General features: G+C 47.5%; 1 protein-coding gene across 21 annotated transcripts in view; it reads left to right on the top strand.

Annotated features, from left to right (window-relative positions):
- LOC125723381 (NACHT, LRR and PYD domains-containing protein 12-like) overlaps nt 1-23,062 on the top strand; it is a 69,173-nt gene that overhangs the window by 26,994 nt on the left and 19,117 nt on the right. For 18 of the 21 annotated variants that reach the window (XM_048999915.1, XM_048999916.1, XM_048999917.1 and 15 more), the window contains 7 exons: nt 10,023-10,086; nt 10,270-10,498; nt 11,127-12,846; nt 20,225-20,398; nt 20,775-20,948; nt 21,325-21,498; nt 22,205-22,378. In XM_048999915.1, coding sequence (XP_048855872.1) covers nt 10,023-10,086; nt 10,270-10,498; nt 11,127-12,846; nt 20,225-20,398; nt 20,775-20,948; nt 21,325-21,498; nt 22,205-22,378 — 2,709 coding nt within the window. The remainder of the gene's footprint in view (nt 1-10,022; nt 10,087-10,269; nt 10,499-11,126; nt 12,847-20,224; nt 20,399-20,774; nt 20,949-21,324; nt 21,499-22,204; nt 22,379-23,062) is intronic. The other 3 variants (XM_048999923.1, XM_048999922.1, XM_048999936.1) reach the window with 3 other exon arrangements.

Below are 23,062 nucleotides of genomic sequence, written 5' to 3'. Positions count from 1 at the left end.
GTTTATATTTCTCATCCTTTCAGAATTTACGCCCTAAATGTCTGAGCCTGACTTCAGCAAGCTGCCTGTTATCAGGTAAATGTGGCCGTTGTATAAAAGGAAGTGGCATTTCATAACGTCCTTGGTAGTTTTTCTTTATACCTTCCTTGAGCCTGTCCAGGATAATTAGATCCTCTTGAGAGTTTGCCTTAAACTCTCCTCTGACATCCTTGAAATCCAACTCCAGGACTTGAAGTATATCTGTTGGTGTTATTAGACGCAGCTCCTGTACCGCAGCTCGGTGACTAAGGCGAATTCTGCTGTTGTATCAAGCTAAGGTGTTGGGCAGCCAACGATACTCCATCCTAAGTCTGTTAGCACAGCATATGGTTCATTGTCTCCACCTAGTATCACCTGTCTATGCGCCAGTGATCCTGAACAGTTGTACCCAATTAAGAGTCAAACATCACAGCTGAGGAGGGGGGGTATCTTATCAGTTATTGCAGCAAGGTGAGTCCAGCGTTTAGCAGTTTCGTGCATTGGAATGTGATCACGATTGAGAGGTATGCAGTCTTTGGTGTATGCAGGAGGGAGAGCATTGCGCACCGATGAGTTGTAACCCCTTACACAGAGTCCTGATACTCTCTCACTCTTCATCACCATATTCTCTCCCAACATGGTGGTGAGTTTCAGCTGCACTGGGTAAGTGTCCATTTGTAATTCATTGCTCACCTCTTTATCAGTGAAAGTGCTGTCACTGTGCGTGTCTGATAAAGCATGTGCAAGTTGTTCCTTTGCTGGATCTTTGATACAGGATACCCACACAGGTACAATCATGGAGGTGCTATGTGACTGTTCTTGACTGGTGGCATTAAGTGACATAGCAGCTGTAGTTTCCTTACATTGCTTGTAGCTGTGCTTATATCAGGCACAGGTTGGTCTCTACTTCCATTCTTCTCATAGCTGTAATCATGAAGACTAGTGGGGTGCCTTCTCCTGCATACCTCACAGCTATGGCGACGACGGCATTCCTTTGCACAGTGACCTGGTTTTAAACAAGCATAGCTCAGCTTATTGTCCTTTACATATGAACTTCGGTTCTCAGGAGACGTTTTCATAAGATCAGGACATCTGTGGAGTTGATGCTTGTTACACTGGCATCAGATGCATGGAGCCCATACTCTGTCGTTAGTTGATGTCTCTTTATCCCTGCCAACAGTGGCTTGAGTGCTGAGAACATTAGCCCTGTTTCTTTTAGGTTCCCTTGTAATTATTTTATCCTGGTGTGAATCCACTGAGTGAAGTGCATGTAGGCAGGTGACAGGATTGCATGCAATTTCTGCCTCAATTGATATGAATTTGGCAAAGTCTTGGAAAGATGGGAATTCGCCACCTTCCATGAGGGCTACAGTAACCCGACGATTCCAGCGCAATGCTAACTAGTCAGGTAGCTTCTGAATTAATGTTTGATTTTCCTCACAGTCACTCAGTATGTCTAGACTCTTTGCATGAGGCATAGTTTGCAAACAGGCATTTAAAAATCAGAAAATGTCTGTAACCCTTCGGCATCTTTGGACCGTATTTGTGGCCATTTTGAGAGCCTCTCCGGAAATGCACTTTGGATGATGAATGGCTGACCGTGTGGCTGACCATATGGCTGACTGTATCGCTGACCGTATCACTGACCGTATGGCTGACCATATCACTGACCGTATGGATGACCATATGGCTGACCGCATGGCTGACCGTATTGCTGACCGTATCACTTACCGTATGGCTGACCATATCACTGACCGTATCACTGACCGTATGGCTGACCGTATCACTGACCGTATGGCTGACCGTATCGCTGACCGTATGGCTGACCATATGGCTGACCGTATCACTGACCGTATGGATGACCGTATGGCTGACCGTATCGCTGACCGTATGGCTGACCATATCACTGACCGTATCACTGACCGTATGGCTGACCGTATCACTGACTGTATGGATGACCGTATGGCTGACCGTATCACTTACCGTATGGCTGACCATATCACTGACCGTATCACTGACCGTATGGCTGACCGTATCACTGACCGTATGGATGACCGTATGGCTGACCGTATCGCTGACCGTATGGCTGACCATATCACTGACCGTATCACTGACCGTATGGCTGACCGTATCGCTGACCGTATGGCTGACCGTATCACTGACCGTATGGCTGACCGTATTGCTGACCGTATCACTGACCGTATCACTGACCGTATGGCTGACCGTATCACTGACCATATCGCTGACCGTATGGCTGACCGTATCACTGATCGTATCGCTGACCGTATGGCTGACTGTATCGCTGACCGTATTGCTGACCGTATGGCTGACTGTATGGCTGACCGTATGGCTGACTGTATGGCTGACCCTATGGCTGACTGTATCGCTGACCGTATCGCTGACCGTATGGCTGACCGCATCGCTGACCATCTCGCTGACCATATGGCTGACCATATGGCTGACCGCATGGCTGACCGTATTGCTGACCGTATCACTTACCGTATGGCTGACCATATCACTGACCGTATCACTGACCGTATGGCTGACCGTATCACTGACCGTATGGATGACCGTATGGCTGACCGTATCGCTGACCGTATGGCTGACCATATCACTGACCGTATCACTGACCGTATGGCTGACCGTATCACTGACCGTATGGATGACCGTATGGCTGACCGTATCGCTGACCGTATGGCTGACCATATCACTGACCGTATCACTGACCGTATGGCTGACCGTATCACTGACCGTATGGCTGACCGTATGGCTGACCGTAACGCTGACCGTATCGCTGACCGTATGGCTGACCATATCACTGACCGTATCACTGACCGTATGGCTGACCGTATCACTGACCGTATCGCTGACCGTATCGCTGACCGTATGGCTGACCGTATCGCTGACCATATGGCTGACCGTATGGCTGACCGTATCGCTGACAGTATCGCTGACTGTATCGCTGACCGTATCGCTGACCGTATGGCTGACCGTATCACTGACCGTATCGCTGACCGTATGGCTGACCGTATGGCTGACCGTATCGCTGACCGTATCGCTGACCGTATGGCTGACTGTATGGCTGACCGTATCGCTGACTGTATCACTGACCGGATCGCTGACCGTATCGCTGACCGTATGGCTGACCATATCACTGACTGTATCACTGACCATATGGCTGACCGTATCACTGACCGTATGGATGACCGTATGGCTGACCGTATCGCTGACCGTATGGCTGACCATATCACTGACCGTATCACTGACCGTATCGCTGACCGTATGGCTGACCGTATGGCTGACCGTATCACTGACCGTATGGCTGACCGTATCACTGACCGTATGGATGACCGTATGGCTGACCGTATCGCTGACCGTATGGCTGACCATATCACTGACCGTATCACTGACCGTATGACTGACCGTATCGCTGACCGTATGGCTGACCGTATCACTGACCGTATGGCTGACCGTATTGCTGACCGTATCACTGACCGTATCACTGACCGTATGGCTGACCGTATCACTGACCATATCGCTGACCGTATGGCTGACCGTATGGCTGACCGTATCACTGATCGTATCGCTGACCGTATGGCTGACTGTATCGCTGACCGTATTGCTGACCGTATGGCTGACTGTATGGCTGACCGTATGGCTGACTGTATGGCTGACCCTATGGCTGACTGTATCGCTGACCGTATCGCTGACCGTATGGCTGACCGCATCGCTGACCATCTCGCTGACCATATGGCTGACCATATGGCTGACCGCATGGCTGACCGTATTGCTGACCATATCACTTACCGTATGGCTGACCATATCACTGACCATATCACTGACCGTATGGCTGACCGTATCACTGACCGTATGGATGACCGTATGGCTGACCGTATGGCTGACCATATCACTGACCGTATCACTGACCGTATGGCTGACCGTATCACTGACCGTATGGATGACCGTATGGCTGACCGTATCGCTGACCGTATGGCTGACCATATCACTGACCGTATCACTGACCGTATGGCTGACCGTATCACTGACCGTATGGCTGACCGTATGGCTGACCGTAACGCTGACCGTATCGCTGACCGTATGGCTGACCATATCACTGACCGTATCACTGACCGTATGGCTGACCGTATCACTGACCGTATCGCTGACCGTATCGCTGACCGTATGGCTGACCGTATCGCTGACCATATGGCTGACCGTATGGCTGACTGTATCGCTGACAGTATCGCTGACTGTATCGCTGACCGTATCGCTGACCGTATGGCTGACCGTATCACTGACCGTATCGCTGACCGTATGGCTGACCGTATGGCTGACCGTATCGCTGACCGTATTGCTGACCGTATGGCTGACTGTATGGCTGACCGTATCGCTGACTGTATCACTGACCGTATCGCTGACCGTATCGCTGACCGTATGGCTGACCATATCACTGACTGTATCACTGACCATATGGCTGACCGTATCACTGACCGTATGGATGACCGTATGGCTGACCGTATCGCTGACCGTATGGCTGACCGTATGGCTGACCGTATCACTGACCGTATCGCTGACCGTATGGCTGACCGTATGGCTGACTGTATCGCTGACTATATCACTGACCGTATCGTTGACCGTATCCCTGACCGTATGGCTGACCGTATGGCTGACCGTAACGCCTACCGTATGGCTGACTGTATGGCTGACCGCATGGCTGACCGTATGGCTGACCGTATGGCTGACCGTATGGCTGACTGTATGGCTGACCGCATGGCTGACCGTATGGCTGACCGTATCACTGACCGTATGGCTGACCGTATCACTGACCGTATGGATGACCGTATGGCTGACCGTATCACTGACCGTATCGCTGACCGTATGGCTGACCGTATCGCTGACCGTATCGCTGACCGCATGGCTGACCGTATTGCTGACCGTATCACTTACCGTATGGCTGACCATATCACTGACCGTATCACTGACCGTATGGCTGACCGTATCACTGACCGTATGGATGACCGTATGGCTGACCGCATGGCTGACTGTATCGCTGACCATATCACTTACCGTATTCCTGACCGTATGGCTGACCGTATCGCTGACCGTATGGCTGACCGTATGGCTGACCGCATGGCTGACCGTATCGCTGACCGTATCGCTGACCGCATGGCTGACCGTATTGCTGACCGTATCACTTACCGTATGGCTGACCATATCACTGACCGTATCACTGACCGTATGGCTGACCGTATCACTGGCCGTATGGATGACCGTATGGCTGACCGTATCACTGACCGTATGGCTGACCGCATGGCTGACCGTATTGCTGACCGCATCACTGACCGTATCGCTGACCGTATGGCTGACCGTATCGCTGACCGTATCTCTGACCGTATGGCTGACCGTATCACTGACCGTATCACTGACCGTATCGCTGACCGTATGGCTGACCGTATGGCTGACCGTATGGCTGACTATATCACTGACCGTATCGTTGACCGTATCGTTGACCGTATCCCTGACCGTATGGCTGACCGTATGGCTGACCGTAACGCCTACCGTATGGCTGACTGTATGGCTGACCGCATGGCTGACCGTATCGCTGACCGTATGGCTGACCGTATGGCTGACCGTAACGCTGACCGTATGGCTGACTGTATGGCTGACCGCATGGCTGACCATATGGCTGACCATATCACTGACCGTATGGCTGACCGTATCACTGACCGTATGGCTGACCGTATCACTGACCGTATGGATGACCGTATGGCTGACCGTATCACTTACCGTATGGCTGACCATATCACTGACCGTATCGCTGACCGTATGGCTGACCGTATGGCTGACCGTATCGCTGACCGCATGGCTGACCGTATTGCTGACCGTATCACTTACCGTATGGCTGACCATATCACTGACCGTATCACTGACCGTATGGCTGACCGTATCACTGACCGTATGGATGACCGTATGGCTGACCGCATGGCTGACCGTATCGCTGACCATATCACTTACCGTATTCCTGACCGTATGGCTGACCGTATCGCTGACCGTATGGCTGACCGTATGGCTGACCGCATGGCTGACCGTATCGCTGACCGCATGGCTGACCGTATTGCTGACCGTATCACTTACCGTATGGCTGACCATATCACTGACCGTATCACTGACCGTATGGCTGACCGTATCACTGGCCGTATGGATGACCGTATGGCTGACCGTATCACTGACCGTATGGCTGACCGCATGGCTGACCGTATTGCTGACCGTATCACTTACCGTATGGCTGACCATATCACTGACCGTATCACTGACCGTATGGCTGACCGTATCACTGACCGTATGGATGATCGTATGGCTGACCGTATCACTGACCGTATGGCTGACCGTATCACTGACCGTATGGATGACCGTATGGCTGACCGCATGGCTGACCGTATCGCTGACCATATCACTTACCGTATTCCTGACCGTATGGCTGACCGTATCACTGACCGTATGGCTGACCGTATGGCTGACCGCATGGCTGACCGTATCGCTGACCGCATGGCTGACTGTATTGCTGACCGTATCACTTACCGTATGGCTGACCATATCACTGACCGTATCACTGACCGTATGGCTGACCGTATCACTGGCCGTATGGATGACCGTATGGCTGACCGTATCACTGACCGTATGGCTGACCGCATGGCTGACCGTATTGCTGACCGTATCACTTACCGTATGGCTGACCATATCACTGACCGTATCACTGACCGTATGGCTGACCGTATCACTGACCGTATGGATGACCGTATGGCTGACCGTATCACTGACCGTATCACTGACCGTATGGCTGACCGTATCACTGACCGTATGGATGACCATATGGCTGACCGCATGGCTGACCGTATCGCTGACCATATCACTTACCGTATTCCTGACCGTATGGCTGACCGTATCACTGACCGTATGGCTGACCGTATCACTGACCGTATGGATGACCGTATGGCTGACTGCATGGCTGACCGTATCGCTGACCATATCACTTACCGTATTCCTGACCGTATGGCTGACCGTATCACTGACCGTATGGCTGACCGTATCGCTGACCGTATCGCTGACCGTATGGCTGACCGTATGGCTGACCGTATCACTGATCGTATCGCTGACCGTATCACTGACCATATCGCTGACCGTATCACTGACCGTATCACTGATCGTATCGCTGACCGTATCACTGACCATATCGCTGACCGTATGGCTGACCGTATGGCTGACTGTATCGCTGACCGTATGGCTGACTGTATCACTGACCATATCGCTGACCGTATCACTGACCGTATCACTGATCGTATCGCTGACCGTATCACTGACCATATCGCTGACCGTATGGCTGACTGTATCACTGACCATATCGCTGACCGTATCACTGATCGTATCACTGATCGTATCGCTGACCGTATCACTGACCGTATGGCTGACCGTATCGCTGACCTTATCACTGACCGTATCACTGACCGTATCGCTGATCGTATCACTGACCGTTTGGCTGACCGTATCACTGACCATATCGCTGACCATATCACTGACCGTATCACTGACCATATCGCTGACCGTATCACTGACCGTATCGCTGACCAAGCTCATTCCAAGCATCTTTGCATGCTTCATCATCACTTCGGTAGAACGTGCCCTCAAGACATTTATGAGCAGGACCACTGATATATTTCTTAAGGTAATACAGCTTATCTGCTGAAGAGATACCTGTTCTCTGAATGAGTACATAAAGAATGCCTTTCATTCAATAAAATGAATTGGATCCCCGTTAAACACAGCAGGCTCTGGCATTGGGAGCCTGTTAATGGCTTTGCTGTTCTGAATAGCTTGAGCCAGGTAAGACACATCAGTGAGGGATGGTGTTGTGACATCATGTGAAGGCTGATGTCTGTCATAGGTGCTTTGTAGTCAAACTTAAAGGTCTGGCCATCCATCCATCCATCCATCCATTTTCCAAACCGCTTATCCTACTGGGTGGTGGGGGGTCCGGAGCCTGTCCCGGAAACAATGGGCACGAGGCAGGGAACAACCCAGGATGGGGGGCCACCCCATCGCAGGGCACGCTCACACACCATTGACTCTCACACGCACACCTACAGGCAATTTAGCAAGTCTAATTAGCCTCAGCATGTTTTTGGACTGTGGGGGGAAACTGGAGTACCCGGAGGAAACCCCACGACGACATGGGGAGAACATGCAAACTCCACACACATGTGACCCAGGCGGAGACTGCATGCGTAACTTCCTTCACTGCTGTGATCCCTGAAGCGGTTAGTATTCTGTAATAAAGTAGGACATTCCAGAGGGAGTGGCGCACGCTGATGACATCATGCACATTATGTCTACTGGGATGGAGAACAGGTGCAGGATGATGACATGTTTAATGTTTCGTCATATTTAGGCAGCAGTATCGCCCCAGCTAGTGGGGACCCGGGGACCAGCTGGTACAGAAGCGGGGGGGCAGGGATGTGGTAAACAAGCTGATAGGCGCCCCCCCCCTCCCCCCCCCCCCCCGTCTGACGCTCCCTGCTCACCCACGAGTCCCTCCCTTGCCTGCGCTGGGGCTTGGTCGGCGCCTGCGGGTCCTCGCCCTCCGGGTTGGCTGTTGCCTGCGGGTCCCCCTCCGCAGCCTCGTCGCCCTGTCTTGCTCCCCACTCTGGTGCCCGGTCAGTCGCCTGCGGACTCCCCTGCTGCAGCTCCTCAGTTGCCTGCGGTTCCCTCCGCTCCAGCACGTCGGAGGACGTCGCCGCCTGCTGCGGCTCCCCCCCTCTCCTTGCCCTCACCTAGGTCCCCTCCAGCTCCTTCGTCCCCTTCCCTGGGTCTCCCTCCACCTCCCTCCTCGGCCCCTCCGTCAGTCCCTCGCCCTGCCTCCTCTGCTGCTCTGAGGTCCCCTCCTGTTCCGGCCTCCCGGCCGCCTGCGGCCCCTCTGACGGCCACCCGTCGCCCGCTGGGGCTCCCTCGGACTCCCCTTGGTTCCCTGTCCTTCTCTCCCTACTCCTCTGCTTATCTCCCTCCTTCGTTTGTTCCTCCTCCCAGCTTTGTCTCTCCTGTCTCCATTCCTCGTCCCTTTGTTCCTCCTCCGTTCACTCCTGGTCCTTTTGTCCAGCCTGTTCCCGCTGTGTCTCCTTTCCTAGTCTGTCTGCCCTCCCTGTCCTTTATCAGGTTTTGTCCTACTTCTTGTCTCTGTGCCTGTTCTGTGTCTCGGTCATGTTTCCGGTGTCCCTTGAATGGTTTTGTTCTTCTTTTCCAGGTCCCGTTTCCCTCGTCTCGTCCGTCGCCTCCTCTGAGGGGGGGGGGGGGTCTGTCATACCCGGCTCGTACGATCCTCGTGTGTGCCACGCCCCCCTGATTATCCATGTGTGCTTCCCGGATCGTACCCATCTGTGTCCGATTATTTTCAATCAGTCCTGTCTATTTGAGTCCATGTCTTGCCCTGGTTCCTGGTCTGTCACTGATGTTAGTTGGCGTCTGATGTTTCCTGCCCTTAGTCCTGTGATTAAACCCCGTTTCCCCCTTATTCTACCGGCCTGCCTGATCCTTGCCTGCCTGCCTGTCCGTGCGCCTTCCCCGTTCACCGGCGATCTTAACATTGGGATTTTGTACCACTAACTTTTCCAGCCTCCTATTGCCCCTGTCCCAACTTTTTTGAGACGTGTTGCTGTCATGAAATTCAAAATCAGCCAAAATTTTTCATGAAATAGCAAAATGTCTCAGTTTAAACATCTGATATGTTTTTTATACTTTGTTATGAATATAATACAGGTTTATGAGATTTCCATATCATTACATTCTGTTTTTATTTACAATTTGCACAATGTCCAACTTTTTGGAATTGGTGTTGTAATATACCACAGTGTTATTCTTTATCTGCAGTAACAGCAATTTTAATGGGGAACTTTTCAGCCTTTCTGTTACATTTGTGTAGATGAATTGAGGTCTTTATGTTTCTGCCTAATTCACAGAGACCAAATGGAAGATTGCAGTTCAGATCTACATGATAAATCGGGTTTATCATCCATATTGAAGGTTTGTATTTATTGCTGATATATATTTTCTTGGCTGTTATGTGAATTAGCTTATATTTTATACAGCTGCATAATAATGAATTCATCATCTTAAAGAAAATATGTTTTAAACTATGATTCACAAGTGAAACTCTGAAAAGGTTTGGTGTAAGTAGCAATAATTAACTCTGACTGTTTATTTTAGTCGCTAGAGGAAAAAGCCATGAAGTTCCTAAAGGAGGAACTGAAGACGTTTGTGAGGCTCCTAGATCAGAAATACCCAGAATGCTCTGAGCCTCAGCTGGAGGAGGACAATGACCTGGACTGTGATGGTCAGATGCAGAAGACCAGTGTTAGAGAGGAGGCTCTGAAGATCACAGTGTACATCCTGAGGATCATGAAACATAATGATCTTGCTGACCTGCTGGACAAGAGTAAGAACTTTATAATATTATGTACATGTACAATATTGTGTAAACGTCTTAGGCAGTCAAAGAAAAGGATGTTTAAATGGTCTTTATGTTGGTGTAGAACTACTATAATATGTATGTCAAAGTGTGTTTGCCATTTCAGAACCTCTCCCAACATCACCTTAATATTTGCTGATATTGTGCAGTATATCCCTGTATTTTTTTACTTGACCACTAACACACCTCATGTGGCTGATCAATATCTCATTGAGTTTTAAACTTATTTAATTAATGAAAGAAGTGAGCTGGTGGTGAAATTTAACAAATACATGGACTGGCTGTGGTGCCCCTGAGGAGAGGTTTTGGAAATGAAAAGGGGTTTTGTAGTTTTTTTTGGTTCTGAGCAGATATACACTTACTACCCAGATAAATGGCTTTAAACATTTCCTTTGGCTGCCTAAGGCTTATTCACGGTCCTGTATGCGGTGTTCCAGTAAAATACGCATGATAAAACTTTCAGTTTCACATTCACAGTCACAGGGAAATATCTGGATATGTATGTGTGAAAAAGTTTGTTTTTGGAAAATATTCTTCCTCATACTGGTCAGGATCACGGTGAGAATTACTGCATTTTCCTCTCATTTCTTTTCAGGACTGCTCATGCTGCAACATCAACAGGAAATTAAATGTAAACTTAAGAAGCAATTTGAGTGTGTATTTGAAGGGAAAGCTAAGGAAGGACAGCCAACACTTCTCAGTGAGATTTACACAGAACTCTACATAACTGAAGGTGGGACTGGAGCAGTCAATGATGAACATGAAGTGAGACAGATTGAAACAGCATCCAAGAAAAGTCGAACAAAAGATACTACAGTCAAGTGCAATGATATATTTAAACCCTTATGTGGGCGTGTGACACCTATCAGAACTGTACTCACTAAAGGGGTGGCAGGTATCGGGAAAACAGTCTCTGTGCAGAAATTTATTCTCGACTGGGCAGAAGGAAAAGCAAACCAGGATGTTCACTTCATATTTGCTCTTCCTTTCCGGGACCTGAATTTGATTAAGGGTGAATACAGTCTGATTGAACTGCTTCACCACTTTGTCCCAGAACTGAAGTCATTTGAGTCCACTGAGCTGTTTAGGTACAAAGTCTTGTTCATCTTTGACGGTCTGGATGAGTGTCGCCTTCCTCTCGATTTTCAGAACAATGAGAGCTGGTTTGATGTAACAAAGAAAACGTCACTGGATGTGCTGTTGACTAACCTCATTAAGGGGAATCTGCTCCCATCCGCTCTCCTCTGGATAACCTCCCGGCCAGCAGCAGCCAATCAGATACCTCCTGAGTGTGTCCACCAGGTGACAGAGATACGAGGGTTCAGTGATGCCCAGAAGGAGGAGTATTTCAAGAAGAGATTTAATGATCAGAGCCTGGCCAACAGGATTATCACACATGTGAAATCATCAAGGAGCCTCTTCATCATGTGCCACATTCCTGTGTTCTGCTGGATTTCAGCCTCTGTGCTTAAGAGGTTTTTTAGTGAGACTGACAGGGGAGAAATTCCAAGGACTCTGACTGAAATGTACACACACTTCCTGATCTTTCAGACAAGTTTAAAAAATGACAAGTATATGAAAAACCAAGAAACTAAGCTTAAAGAATACAGCAAGGAATTCCTTTTAAAACTTGGTAAACTTGCTATTGACAACCTTGAGAAAGGCAATCTCATATTTTATGAGCAAGATCTGACAGGGAATGGCATTGATGTCACTGAAACTTCAGTTTACTCTGGAGTGTGCACAGAAGTCTTTAAAGAGGAGTATGGGTTGTACCAGGAGAAGGTGTACTGCTTTGTGCATCTCACCATCCAGGAGTATCTCGCTGCTTTATATGTGTTTCTGTCAAACTCATCAGCTGACCTGCTGAAGACTGCAGTGGATCAGGCATTAGAGAGCAAGAATGGACACTTGGACCTCTACCTCCGCTTCCTCCTGGGCCTCTCAACAGACTCCAGTAAGACTCTGTTACAAAGGCTACTGGGGCCAACAGAAACCTGCTCACAAACCATTAAGGAAACAGCCCAATACATCAAGGAGAAAATACAGGAGAATTTATCTCCAGAAAGGACCATCAACCTGTTCCACTGTCTGACTGAACTGGGTGACAATTCTCTAGTAGAGGAAGTACAAAGATACCTGAATTCAGGAAACATTTCAGCAGATGACCTCTCACCTGCACAGTACTCAGCTCTGGCCTTTGTGATGCTGATGTCAGATGAGGAGCTGGATGTGTTTGATCTGAAGAAATACATCAGATCAGATGAAGAGCACTGCAGGCTGCTGCCTGTGGTCAAGAACTCCAGGACGGCTCTGTAAGTGACGTGGGGATGGGAAATCATGTCTGGTCTGGCAGTAATACATGAATATTGTTTGAAATGTGTAATATATATTATATATTTCTCCTCATGGATTAATAAGTGGGTTTTATTTTGATAATCACAGCTATAGCTGTTTGTATAGCAGTAGCTAATCTTGACCACAGACTTTATAATGACTGAAGGTAGTGATGTCACTTTTTGTTTGTTACTACGTTTCCATTCCCATCCAGTCTGCCTTCTGATCACAGCACAGCATCCTAACCTGCTATAGAAACAGTGAGGGCTCTTTATCCACAGGGTGTATAAGTGGTATGTGAGTGTTATTGTCAGCAGGCATGTTCATGTGATGGAGCCCAGAGCTGGGAGCTTCCGTATGACTGCTGTCTCTGGCTGCTCACTGGCGCCCTCTGCTGGCCTCAGCTGCACCTGGCTTAGGATGTGACGACACAAATAGTCCGGCAGAAATAGATAAACATTGTTTAAAATATAAAATGAATATGTATATATATAATTTATTTCCCCTCTTTTAACAAGGTTCCTTTTTAATCTACTTTATATTAACTGAAGGTAGTGATGTAGTAAAAACAAAAAAGATAAGATTTCCACGACCATCCTTTGTGTAACAAATAACCAAAGATCATCATCATACAGAATGGTCCAGTTTTCATTAATAGTGGGAAAACCACTCATATTCGTTTCAGTTCTGGATGCTGTAGGAAGCATTTCTGTAAATACTGGGTGTGGTGCCTGACTCTCTGGGTTCAGACTTTGTGTTCATAAGCGGAAGGTCGCTGGTTCAGATCTCTTGGCCGGCAGAGTGATGTCATCGCTGGGTCCTTGAGCTCCAGGGGTGCTGGATGCTGGCTGATCCTGCGCTGCGACCCCCAAACTTCCTCTCACCTGTATATGTGTCGGCGTGTCTCTTGGAGAGCAAGATGGGAGGGGCGAAAAGACAATTTCCCCATGGGGGTGAATGAAGTATCATTATTCATAAATCATTCAAACAAACATTTTTTCTAAAAGCCTATTTCACAGGACTGATAGCTCTCCGATTAGTGAATAGTTGGTTAGGGCTGGGTGATAAGTTAAAAAATGTGTATGTGTCTTTTGGTATAAAAATATCGCAATAAACAATCATTTTGAGTCTACCCCCCACCAAACACTGAATGCAATTTCAGTTCAGTTCAGATTTATTTGTATAGTGTATTTTCACAACATTATTTAATCTCAAAGCACTTTACAGCATCCCTGCCCAAAGCCCCCAGTGAGCAAGTCAGAGGGGACAGTGGCAAGGAAAAGCTCCATAGAAAGAAGAATCCTTGGGAGGGACCAGACTCAGAGGAGGAGCCCATCCTACAGGGGGCAGCAGAGGAAGCCCTAACCCTAACCAGACTCAAAGGGGGAGCCCATCCTCCAGGGGGCAGCAGAGGAAGCCCTAACCCTAACCAGACTGAAAGGGGGAGCCCATCCTCCAGGGGGCAGCAGAGGAAGCCCTAACCCTAACCAGACTGAAAGGGGGAGCCCATCCTCCAGGGGGCAGCAGGGGAAGCCCTAACCCTAACCAGACTCAGAGGGGGAGCCCATCCTCCAGGGGGCAGCAGGGGAAGCCCTAACCCTAACCAGACTCAAAGGGGGAACCCATCCTCCAGGGGGCAGCAGCAGGCCAGAAGGACGTCACAGGTAGTGGAGACGTCGCAGGCAGCAGGGTAGGCAGGATATCTTGAAAATGTAGGGTCTCCAGGCAGCACAGCCCAGGGGGAGTAGGGGAAATATAATGTGCAGTTAGCCAAAGTAGGGGAGACTAGAGGCAGTGCAAACAGTTAGGTGAGTGCAGTATGTAAGCTCCAGCAGATATGGCAATGGCAGCATAAGTAGGAGGGAGAGGCAGGTGGGAACGCAGGCATGGGGAGTCCCTGAATGTCAGCACTCCAATTCCACAAGGGGGTGTGAAGCTAAAGTGACAGACTGACAATTCAGTTTATCCAAAGCCAATGGCACCGATCCCCACCCAGCTCTACACCTCACACATAGGTCTGACTGGGAGTGAGCAGTTAGCTAGAGCTAGAACTAGAGTCCCTACAAGCTAAACTAAACAGGCGTGTTTTTAGTCTAGACTTGAATATTGAAAGTCAGCCTGAATCCTGCAGATCCGCTGGAAGACTATTCCACAGCTGAAGAGCTCTATAAGAGAAAGCTCTGCAGCCTGCCGTAGCTCTTTCTGCCCTGGGTACTAACAGATATCCTGCTCTTTATAATGTAAGAAAGCCAGGAGGGTTGTATAAGGCCAACAGGTTACTAAGGTATTCTGGTGCAAGGCCATTCAGTGATTTATAAGTCAGTAGCAGTATTTTGTAGTTAATTTGAGACTTAACTGGAAGCCAATGAAGGGAGCATTGAACAGGGCTAATATAATCACATTTATTAGTGTTTGTAAGAAGTCTGGCTGCTGCATTTTGTTCCAGCTGAAGTTTATGTAAGGATGCAGATGGGCACCCAGAAAGGAAGGCATTACAGTATCCAGCCTGGAAGTTATAAAGGTGTTAGTGTTTCCGCTTCATGACAGGAGAGCATCTTCCGAAGCTTGGCTAGGTTCCGTACATGATAGAACACAGCTTTAGTGATGCTTTTTATATGAGCATCGAAACAGAAATCTGAATCAACCAGAACACCGAGATCTCTGACCACTGTGTTAGGTTGGGTAGGAAGACCACCAAGGTTGAGGTTGTCAAACTTATTTCGAGCCGCCTTCGGACCAGTTAACAGTACTTCTGTTTTTCTGTCTTTAACATAAATAAATTATTTGCCATCCAGCACCGGATATCTAGTCGACAGTCTTCTAACCGAGAGCTGTGATGCATCATCCGGCGTAACAGATATATATAACTGTGTATCATCAGCAAAACAATGAAACCCAACACCATGATTTCTGATAATATGAGCAATATATACAGTGTACAGTAGTGGGCCCAGCACTGGTTCCTGTGGGACACCATTGTAGGAATATTTAACTCATGTAAATTTTAATATCTCCACCAATATGTTTTGAAATTAATTGCATTTTAATTCATTATTATTTAATGATGTTTACTAACTAATTGTTATGCCGAATGGTTGGTTGCTTCAAACTCAATTGCGAACCCCTGTGAGCCGGTTAATGTGAGACTTAAATGGGATTCACTAGTTACCAGTATCGCTTAGTAACCTGGGTTAGAAGGCTCATCCAGCGAGCTGCATCACCAGGTAATGTAAACGATCCGTAGCGAAGCTCCCCTTACGGCCGATGAAAGGGAGTCTCACGATATTTCAGGCGAGTTTGAGGTTTTAGAGCTCAGTAGCCAAATCGCACAGAGGCAGGGACTATTGTGAGCACTCAGTGAACAGAGGCTGAAGTGGTGTAAAACTGGAGTGATTTTCCATCGGTTTGATACCAAACATGCCATACCAGCCTAGCGGTTCACACCGAATACCATCTGTAATGATTAATTAATGATTACTTATATTATGTCATTATGTTATATTACTCACACCAGTCCCTGGACTAAGTGGTCTAGGTTGCACCTCAATCAGAGGTTACCCTTTATACGGACATTATATGACATATTCTCATTTCAACAGCACATCTTACCCTTAGGTAGGCATGGTAGAATACAAAGATCAGATAAGGGCTGCTGAGGAATGTGGAAAACAAAACGGGGGGAAGGTTAGTCAGTCAAAGAAAAAGAATCTTTGAAAGTTAGGACACATTACAAACATAACTTATCTGTATATTGAGACTAGTAGTCATGGATAAATAAATATACAGATATACAACAGCCAAACTTAAAAGAAACTTTCTTTAGGGTGTTGGTCTGTTGGGTGAGTGGTATGTAAGGCAGGATGTCTGGGGAGGGGGTTGTGTGCCAAGTCGAGGGACCCCTGTCCTTGGGGTCCACTCTGCTGTCTGTAGGTCGTTAAAACTTTGAGCAATAAAAGTTGGAGTGCTGCCCCCCTTGTTATCTGTGTGTGTTTAAATGTGTCTGTGTGTGTGGGGTCACGAACCCCTCTTTGAGGCCTAGGCCAATGTGTGCCTCTCGTACCAGGGTAGGCCTTGTCTCAGGCCATCTGGAATTTAAGCTTTGTGATATGTGCATGTGTGATCCTACACCAGATTTAAAATGGGTAACCTTAAAAGGGAAATACTGTTCTGCAAAGCAAGCACAGTTTGTGGAAACACGACCATAAAGTCATAAAGCAGGCTAACAGAACTGCTTAGGTTGTTAAAAAGAAAGGAAGTTGGTTTACTTGTTTGCAGAGTGGAGGGGGTCTTGGCAGTATTAAATAATACCTACTTTTCTTTCTAGTAGAATAAATTACTTTAATGCCCTCTTGTCTGTTTCACATCTACTGTTTCACATCTACAATGGGCCTAGAATGCCGCTGGCGGAGTGTTAACACGCACCAGTCACAGGGATCACATCTACAACGGGCCCAGAATGCCGCTGGCGGAGTGTTAACACGCACCGGTCACAGGGATCACATCTACAACGGGCCCAGAATGCCGCTGGCGGAGTGTTAACACGCACCAGTCACAGGGATCACATCTACAACGCCCCCAGAATGCCGCTGGCGGAGTGTTAACACGCACCGGTCACAGGGATCACATCTACAACGGGCCCAGAATGCCGCTGGCGGAGTGTTAACACGCACCAGTCACAGGGATCACATCTACAACGCCCCCAGAATGCCGCTGGCGGAGTGTTAACACGCACCGGTCACAGGGATCACATCTACAACGGGCCCAGAATGCCGCTGGCGGAGTGTTAACACGCACCGGTCACAGGGATCACATCTACAACGGGCCCAGAATGCCGCTGGCGGAGTGTTAACACGCACCAGTCACAGGGACCACATCTACAACGGGCCCAGAATGCCGCTGGCGGAGTGTTAACACGCACCAGTCAGACGGATCACATCTACAACGGGCCCAGAATGCCGCTGGCGGAGTGTTAACACGCACCAGTCAGACGGATCACATCTACAACGGGCCCAGAATGCCGCTGGCGGAGTGTTAACACGCACCAGTCACAGGGATCACATCTACAACGGGCCCATAATGCCGCTGGCGGAGTGTTAACACGCACCAGTCACAGGGATCACATCTACAACGGGCCCAGTGTGCCGCTGGCGGAGTGTTAACACGCACCAGTCACAGGGATCACATCTACAACCGGCCCAGAATGCCGCTGGCGGAGTGTTAACACGCACCAGTCACAGGGATCACATCTACAACCGGCCCAGAATGCCGCTGGCGGAGTGTTAACACGCACCAGTCACAGGGATCACATCTACAACGGGCCCAGAATGCCACTGGCGGAGTGTTAACACGCACCAGTCACAGGGATCACATCTACAACGGCCCCAAGATGCCGCTGGCGGAGTGTTAACACGCACCAGGCACAGGGATCACATCTACAACGGGCCCAAAATGCCGCTGCCGGAGTGTTAACACGCACCAGTCACAGGGATCACATCTACAACGGGCCCAGAATGCCGCTGACGGAGTGTTAACACGCACCGGTCACAGGGATCACATCTACAACGGGCCCAGAATGCCGCCGGCGGAGTGTTAACACGCACCAGTCACAGGGATCACATCTACAACGGGCCCAGAATGCCGCCGGCGGAGTGTTAACACGCACCAGTCACAGGGATCACATCTACAACGGGCCCAGAGTGCCGCTGGCGGAGTGTTAACACGCACCAGTCACAGGGATCACATCTACAACGGGCCCAGAATGCCGCTGGCGGAGTGTTAACACGCACCGGTCACAGGGATCACATCACACCTGCTCTCACATCCCTGCACTGGCTTCCTCTGGCTTCTAGGATTGATTTTAAAGTTTATTTGCTAATTTGTAAATATTTACGTTGTTTAGCTCTGTCCTGCCTCAGTAACATGACTGTAAGGTATGTCCCAGGCAGATCAGTCAGACCATCCGGCAGTAATTTACTGATTATTCCTAAAACCCGGCTGGGGAGGGAGGGGGCAGCTTTTAGTCACTATGGGCCCAAACTCTGGAACTCTCTCCCAGAAAACCTGAGAGCTACTGAATGTCTCAGTACTTACAAAACTAGGCTGAAAACGCATCTTTTCACCACCGCATATAATAATCTATGATAATCAGTTTTATTATTTTATGCTTTTATTAATATCAGTAATTGTGGGGGGGCGGTCGCTTCCCCCAGAAGACATAGGGGCTAGAGGCCCCTTTGAGGAGGGGCCCTTAAAGAGGACATGGGTATTTAAAGTCCTTTATGATGGTTTTTAATTTTATTTTTTTAAAACATTTTTACTCTATTTTTATTTCTTTTGCGCTTATTGTTATTTATTCTGAGCTTATTTGAATTTCTTTTTCTTCTTTTTAAATGTTTGCAAAATTCTTTATAAACGCTGTGGCTAAAATGCGCTATATAAATAATGATTGATTGATTCAGATAGATAGATGAGAGAGAGAGTTTACTTTTAACCACCTTTATTAAACAGTTAGCAACCAATCCTAATCACAGCCCTGGCGGGGTCAGGGACACACTTAAAGTTGTGCCTGAGACTAAGATACGAAAAACTGAGTTGGGAAGCTCAGAATTCCCACCAGAAAGCTGAACTTGAATGGCTGACATTCTGGCTGCTGACTCAGAGATAGAAGTTGGTGATGTGACAATACTGAACTTACAAGAATGGCGAACGCATGGTTACTGCAAGGGACAATGCTTGTGAAATTCTGTGCAATGTTTCTTTTTAACTGCTTCAGAATCTTTGGCTAGAAAGCTGAACTGAAAGCAAATCATGAATCTTTTCATACATCTTGCTTTGTATGTAGCCTAAGCGCGTTTCCTCAGCAAAGACGATAATCGCCGGTTAGTCACTGTCAGATAACGACACTGGGATACTTTACTCATGGGATCAGGAATCCAAGTGCCTGTTGCTGCTGTATTAGCTGCTGGGAATGTTCACATCTCCTCCTTTCAGTGATATGTGTCGAGTGTAGGGACACCTGGCAGAAAGATAGCTAAGGACTGCACTGGAAGCACTGGTCTGACTGTTATGGGAGGTTCACGTCCATCTTGCTGTTGATGTGTTCCTATGTATTCCTATAGCTTGTACTTAATGTTTTTACCTCTAGTTTTGAGCAAAGATGCACTGACTCACAATTAATGATCATGTGACTGCAGCAGATTGTCAGGACGCACAGAACACTCTGCAGACTATAATTCATTTTGAAATGTAAGCTGTGCTGCTAATTATACTGAAAACAAATGCTTATTGTAATGCTTTGTATTTTACTAATGTGTAGGATGTGTGTATGTCTGTGTCTTAAAGTGTTTTCTGTTTCAGGCTGAACAGCTGTGATCTCATAGATAAACACTGTGAAGTGCTGTCTTCAGCTCTAAGATCAAACTCTTCCCCCCTGAGAGAGCTGGACCTGAGTGACAATAACCTGAAGGATTCAGGAGTGAAGCTGCTCTCTGCTGCACTGGGGGATTTACACTGTAAACTGGAGATACTGAGGTCAGTATTACTGGGTATTCCACACTGTAAACTGGGGATAGTGAGGTAAGTATTACTGGGTATTCCACACTGTAAACTGGGGATAGTGAGGTCAGTATTACTGGGTATTCCACACTGTAAACTGGGGATAGTGAGGTCAGTATTACTGGGTATTCCACACTGTAAACTGGAGATACTGAGGTCAGTATTACTGTGTATTCCACACTATAAAGAGGAGATAGTGAGCAATTAGCTAAGGGAAAGAGAGGAGGGGTCCTGCCTTGTCTTAGACACTAAACTGTAATTCTTGAATTATTTATTAGAGCATCACATTTCTTTAATAATTATAATGGTGAGGTGATATTATTTATTGGGGAGTTTCTGTCTTTCTCTGCAGGCTATCAGGCTGTAGAGTCACAGAAGAAGGCTGTTCTTCCCTGGCTTCAGCTCTGAAGTTAAACCCCTCACACCTGAGAGAGCTGGACCTGAGTGACAATAACCTGAAGGATTCAGGAGTGAAGCTGCTCTCTGCTGCACTGGGGGATTTACACTGTAAACTGGAGATACTGAGGTCAGTATTACTGGGTATTCCACACCGCAAACTGGAGATACTGAGGCCAGTATTACTGGATATTCCACACTGTAAACTGGGGATACTGAGGCCAGTATTGCTTGGTATTCCAAACCACAAACTGGAGATACTGAGGTCAGTAATATTGGGTATTCCACACTGTGCGCTTTAGATACTGAGGTCAGTATTACTGTGTATTCCACACTATAAAGAGGAGATAGTGAGTAATTAGCTAAGGGAAAGGGAGGAGGGGTCCTGCCTTGTCTTAGACACTAAACTGTAATACTGGAATTATTTATTAGAGCATCACATATATTTAATAATTATAATGGTGAGGTGATATTATTTACTGGGGGGTTTCTGTCTTTCTCTGCAGGCTGTCAGGCTGTAGAGTCACAGAAGAAGGCTGTTCTTCCCTGGCTTCAGCTCTGAGGTCAAACCCCTCACACCTGAGAGAGCTGGACCTGAGCTACAATCACCCAGGAGATTCAGGAGTGAAGCTGCTCTCTGCTCTACTGGAGGATCCCAGCTGTAAACTGGAGAAGCTGCAGTGAGTACAGAATATGCATTTTACACAAAAGTAACTGGACAGCAAGAAAACCCACGATGCCTTTCAGCAGTTACATAATAAACAAACACAAACAGCTTCTGTTTTCTTCTCCTACTTCCTTATATCCCACAAACTTATCAGCCCTCGATCCATGCTAGAAATAATTAAGCAGGGAAGCAGGAAACATTCATTCTACCATATTGTGACGTCCGCTGAGCGGAGGAGCAGGCAGACAGGGCAGTGGAGCCATGAAGACGAGCAAACGGGGTTTATTAAGGGCAGACGAGGAAACACGGCTCACAACATCAATGACAGATCTAGGGAAACAGACTTGAACACGGACTGAAATACACAAGACAAGCGAAATAACAGGAAACAACTGGGCACAATTAGGGCAGCAGACGTGGTTAATGAGGGGGCGTGGCACACGAGGATCACACAAGCTGGGCGTGACACATATAATCCATGCAAAACATTTGTGTTGGTTAGCAAAGTTAACAGCACTGTTACAGATAAACATGCTGACTTTAACGTGTTATGGACAAAAAAATAATGGACACCAAACAGAATCGGAATGATTGTTAAAATTATTTTTATTAATTTAATTGTTTTCTGAAAATCCATTATGTCATGACCCTCATTCTCCTCATTTGAATACAGTGCTGCAGTGTAAAAACTGGATTTGAAAGTGTTTAATCTTTTTAAGGGTGGGCCGGTGTGAACTCACAGTGAAATGCTGTGAGGCACTGGCATCAGCTCTCAGATCTAACTCCTCACCCCTGAGAGAGCTGGACCTGAGTGACAATGACCTGCAGGACTCAGGAGTGAAGCTGCTCTCTGCTGGACTGGGGGACATACACTGTAAACTGGAGATACTGAGGTCAGTCTGACTGGGTATTCCACACTGTAAACTGGGGGTAGTGAGGTGAGTATTACTGGGTATTTCACACTGTACAGTGGAAATACTAAGGTAGAAAATAACTAATGATTTCAAAATAAAGCAGGAGTATCTAAGTCTAGGGGTTGACTTAAAAAATAACATTAGACTCGCTACAGTAAGTGGAATGTCGAAAGTAAGACTGCATTGAAGGATGACATTAAAAGTTTCTTCCAATATTTTAACTCCAAAAGAGCTCTAAAAGCTGAAATCACTAATCTGCAGGATAGTAAGGGCCTTATAATTGAAAATGAAAACTGATATAGTAAATGAGTTTAATGATTATTTTACACGGGTGTTCACAGTAGAGGACATGATTAACTTACCACCATTTTGAACAAATACAGTGTCGTATATAAACAAATATACAGTCCCTCCACAATTATTGGCCCCTTGTAAAGATTTGTAAAAAGGATTAGAAAAAAATCCACCTTTTGGTGAAGCAGCTTCATCTCACACTGAAACAATGAGAAAAATCCAACCTTTCATTGAAATAAATTTATTCAAAGAAAAACAAATCCTTCATCAAGAAATAATTATTTTCAAGAAAAACACATGTGCCACGATTATTGGCAGCCCTGCTTTTAATACTCTGTACAACCTCCCTTTGCCAGTATAACAGCACTG

This window comes from Brienomyrus brachyistius, unplaced genomic scaffold (genome assembly GCF_023856365.1).
Source record: "Brienomyrus brachyistius isolate T26 unplaced genomic scaffold, BBRACH_0.4 scaffold48, whole genome shotgun sequence".
Lineage (NCBI taxonomy): Eukaryota > Metazoa > Chordata > Actinopteri > Osteoglossiformes > Mormyridae > Brienomyrus > Brienomyrus brachyistius.
The sequence above is the reverse complement of the archived record's forward strand: the minus strand, read 5'-3'. Positions and strand labels throughout refer to the sequence as shown.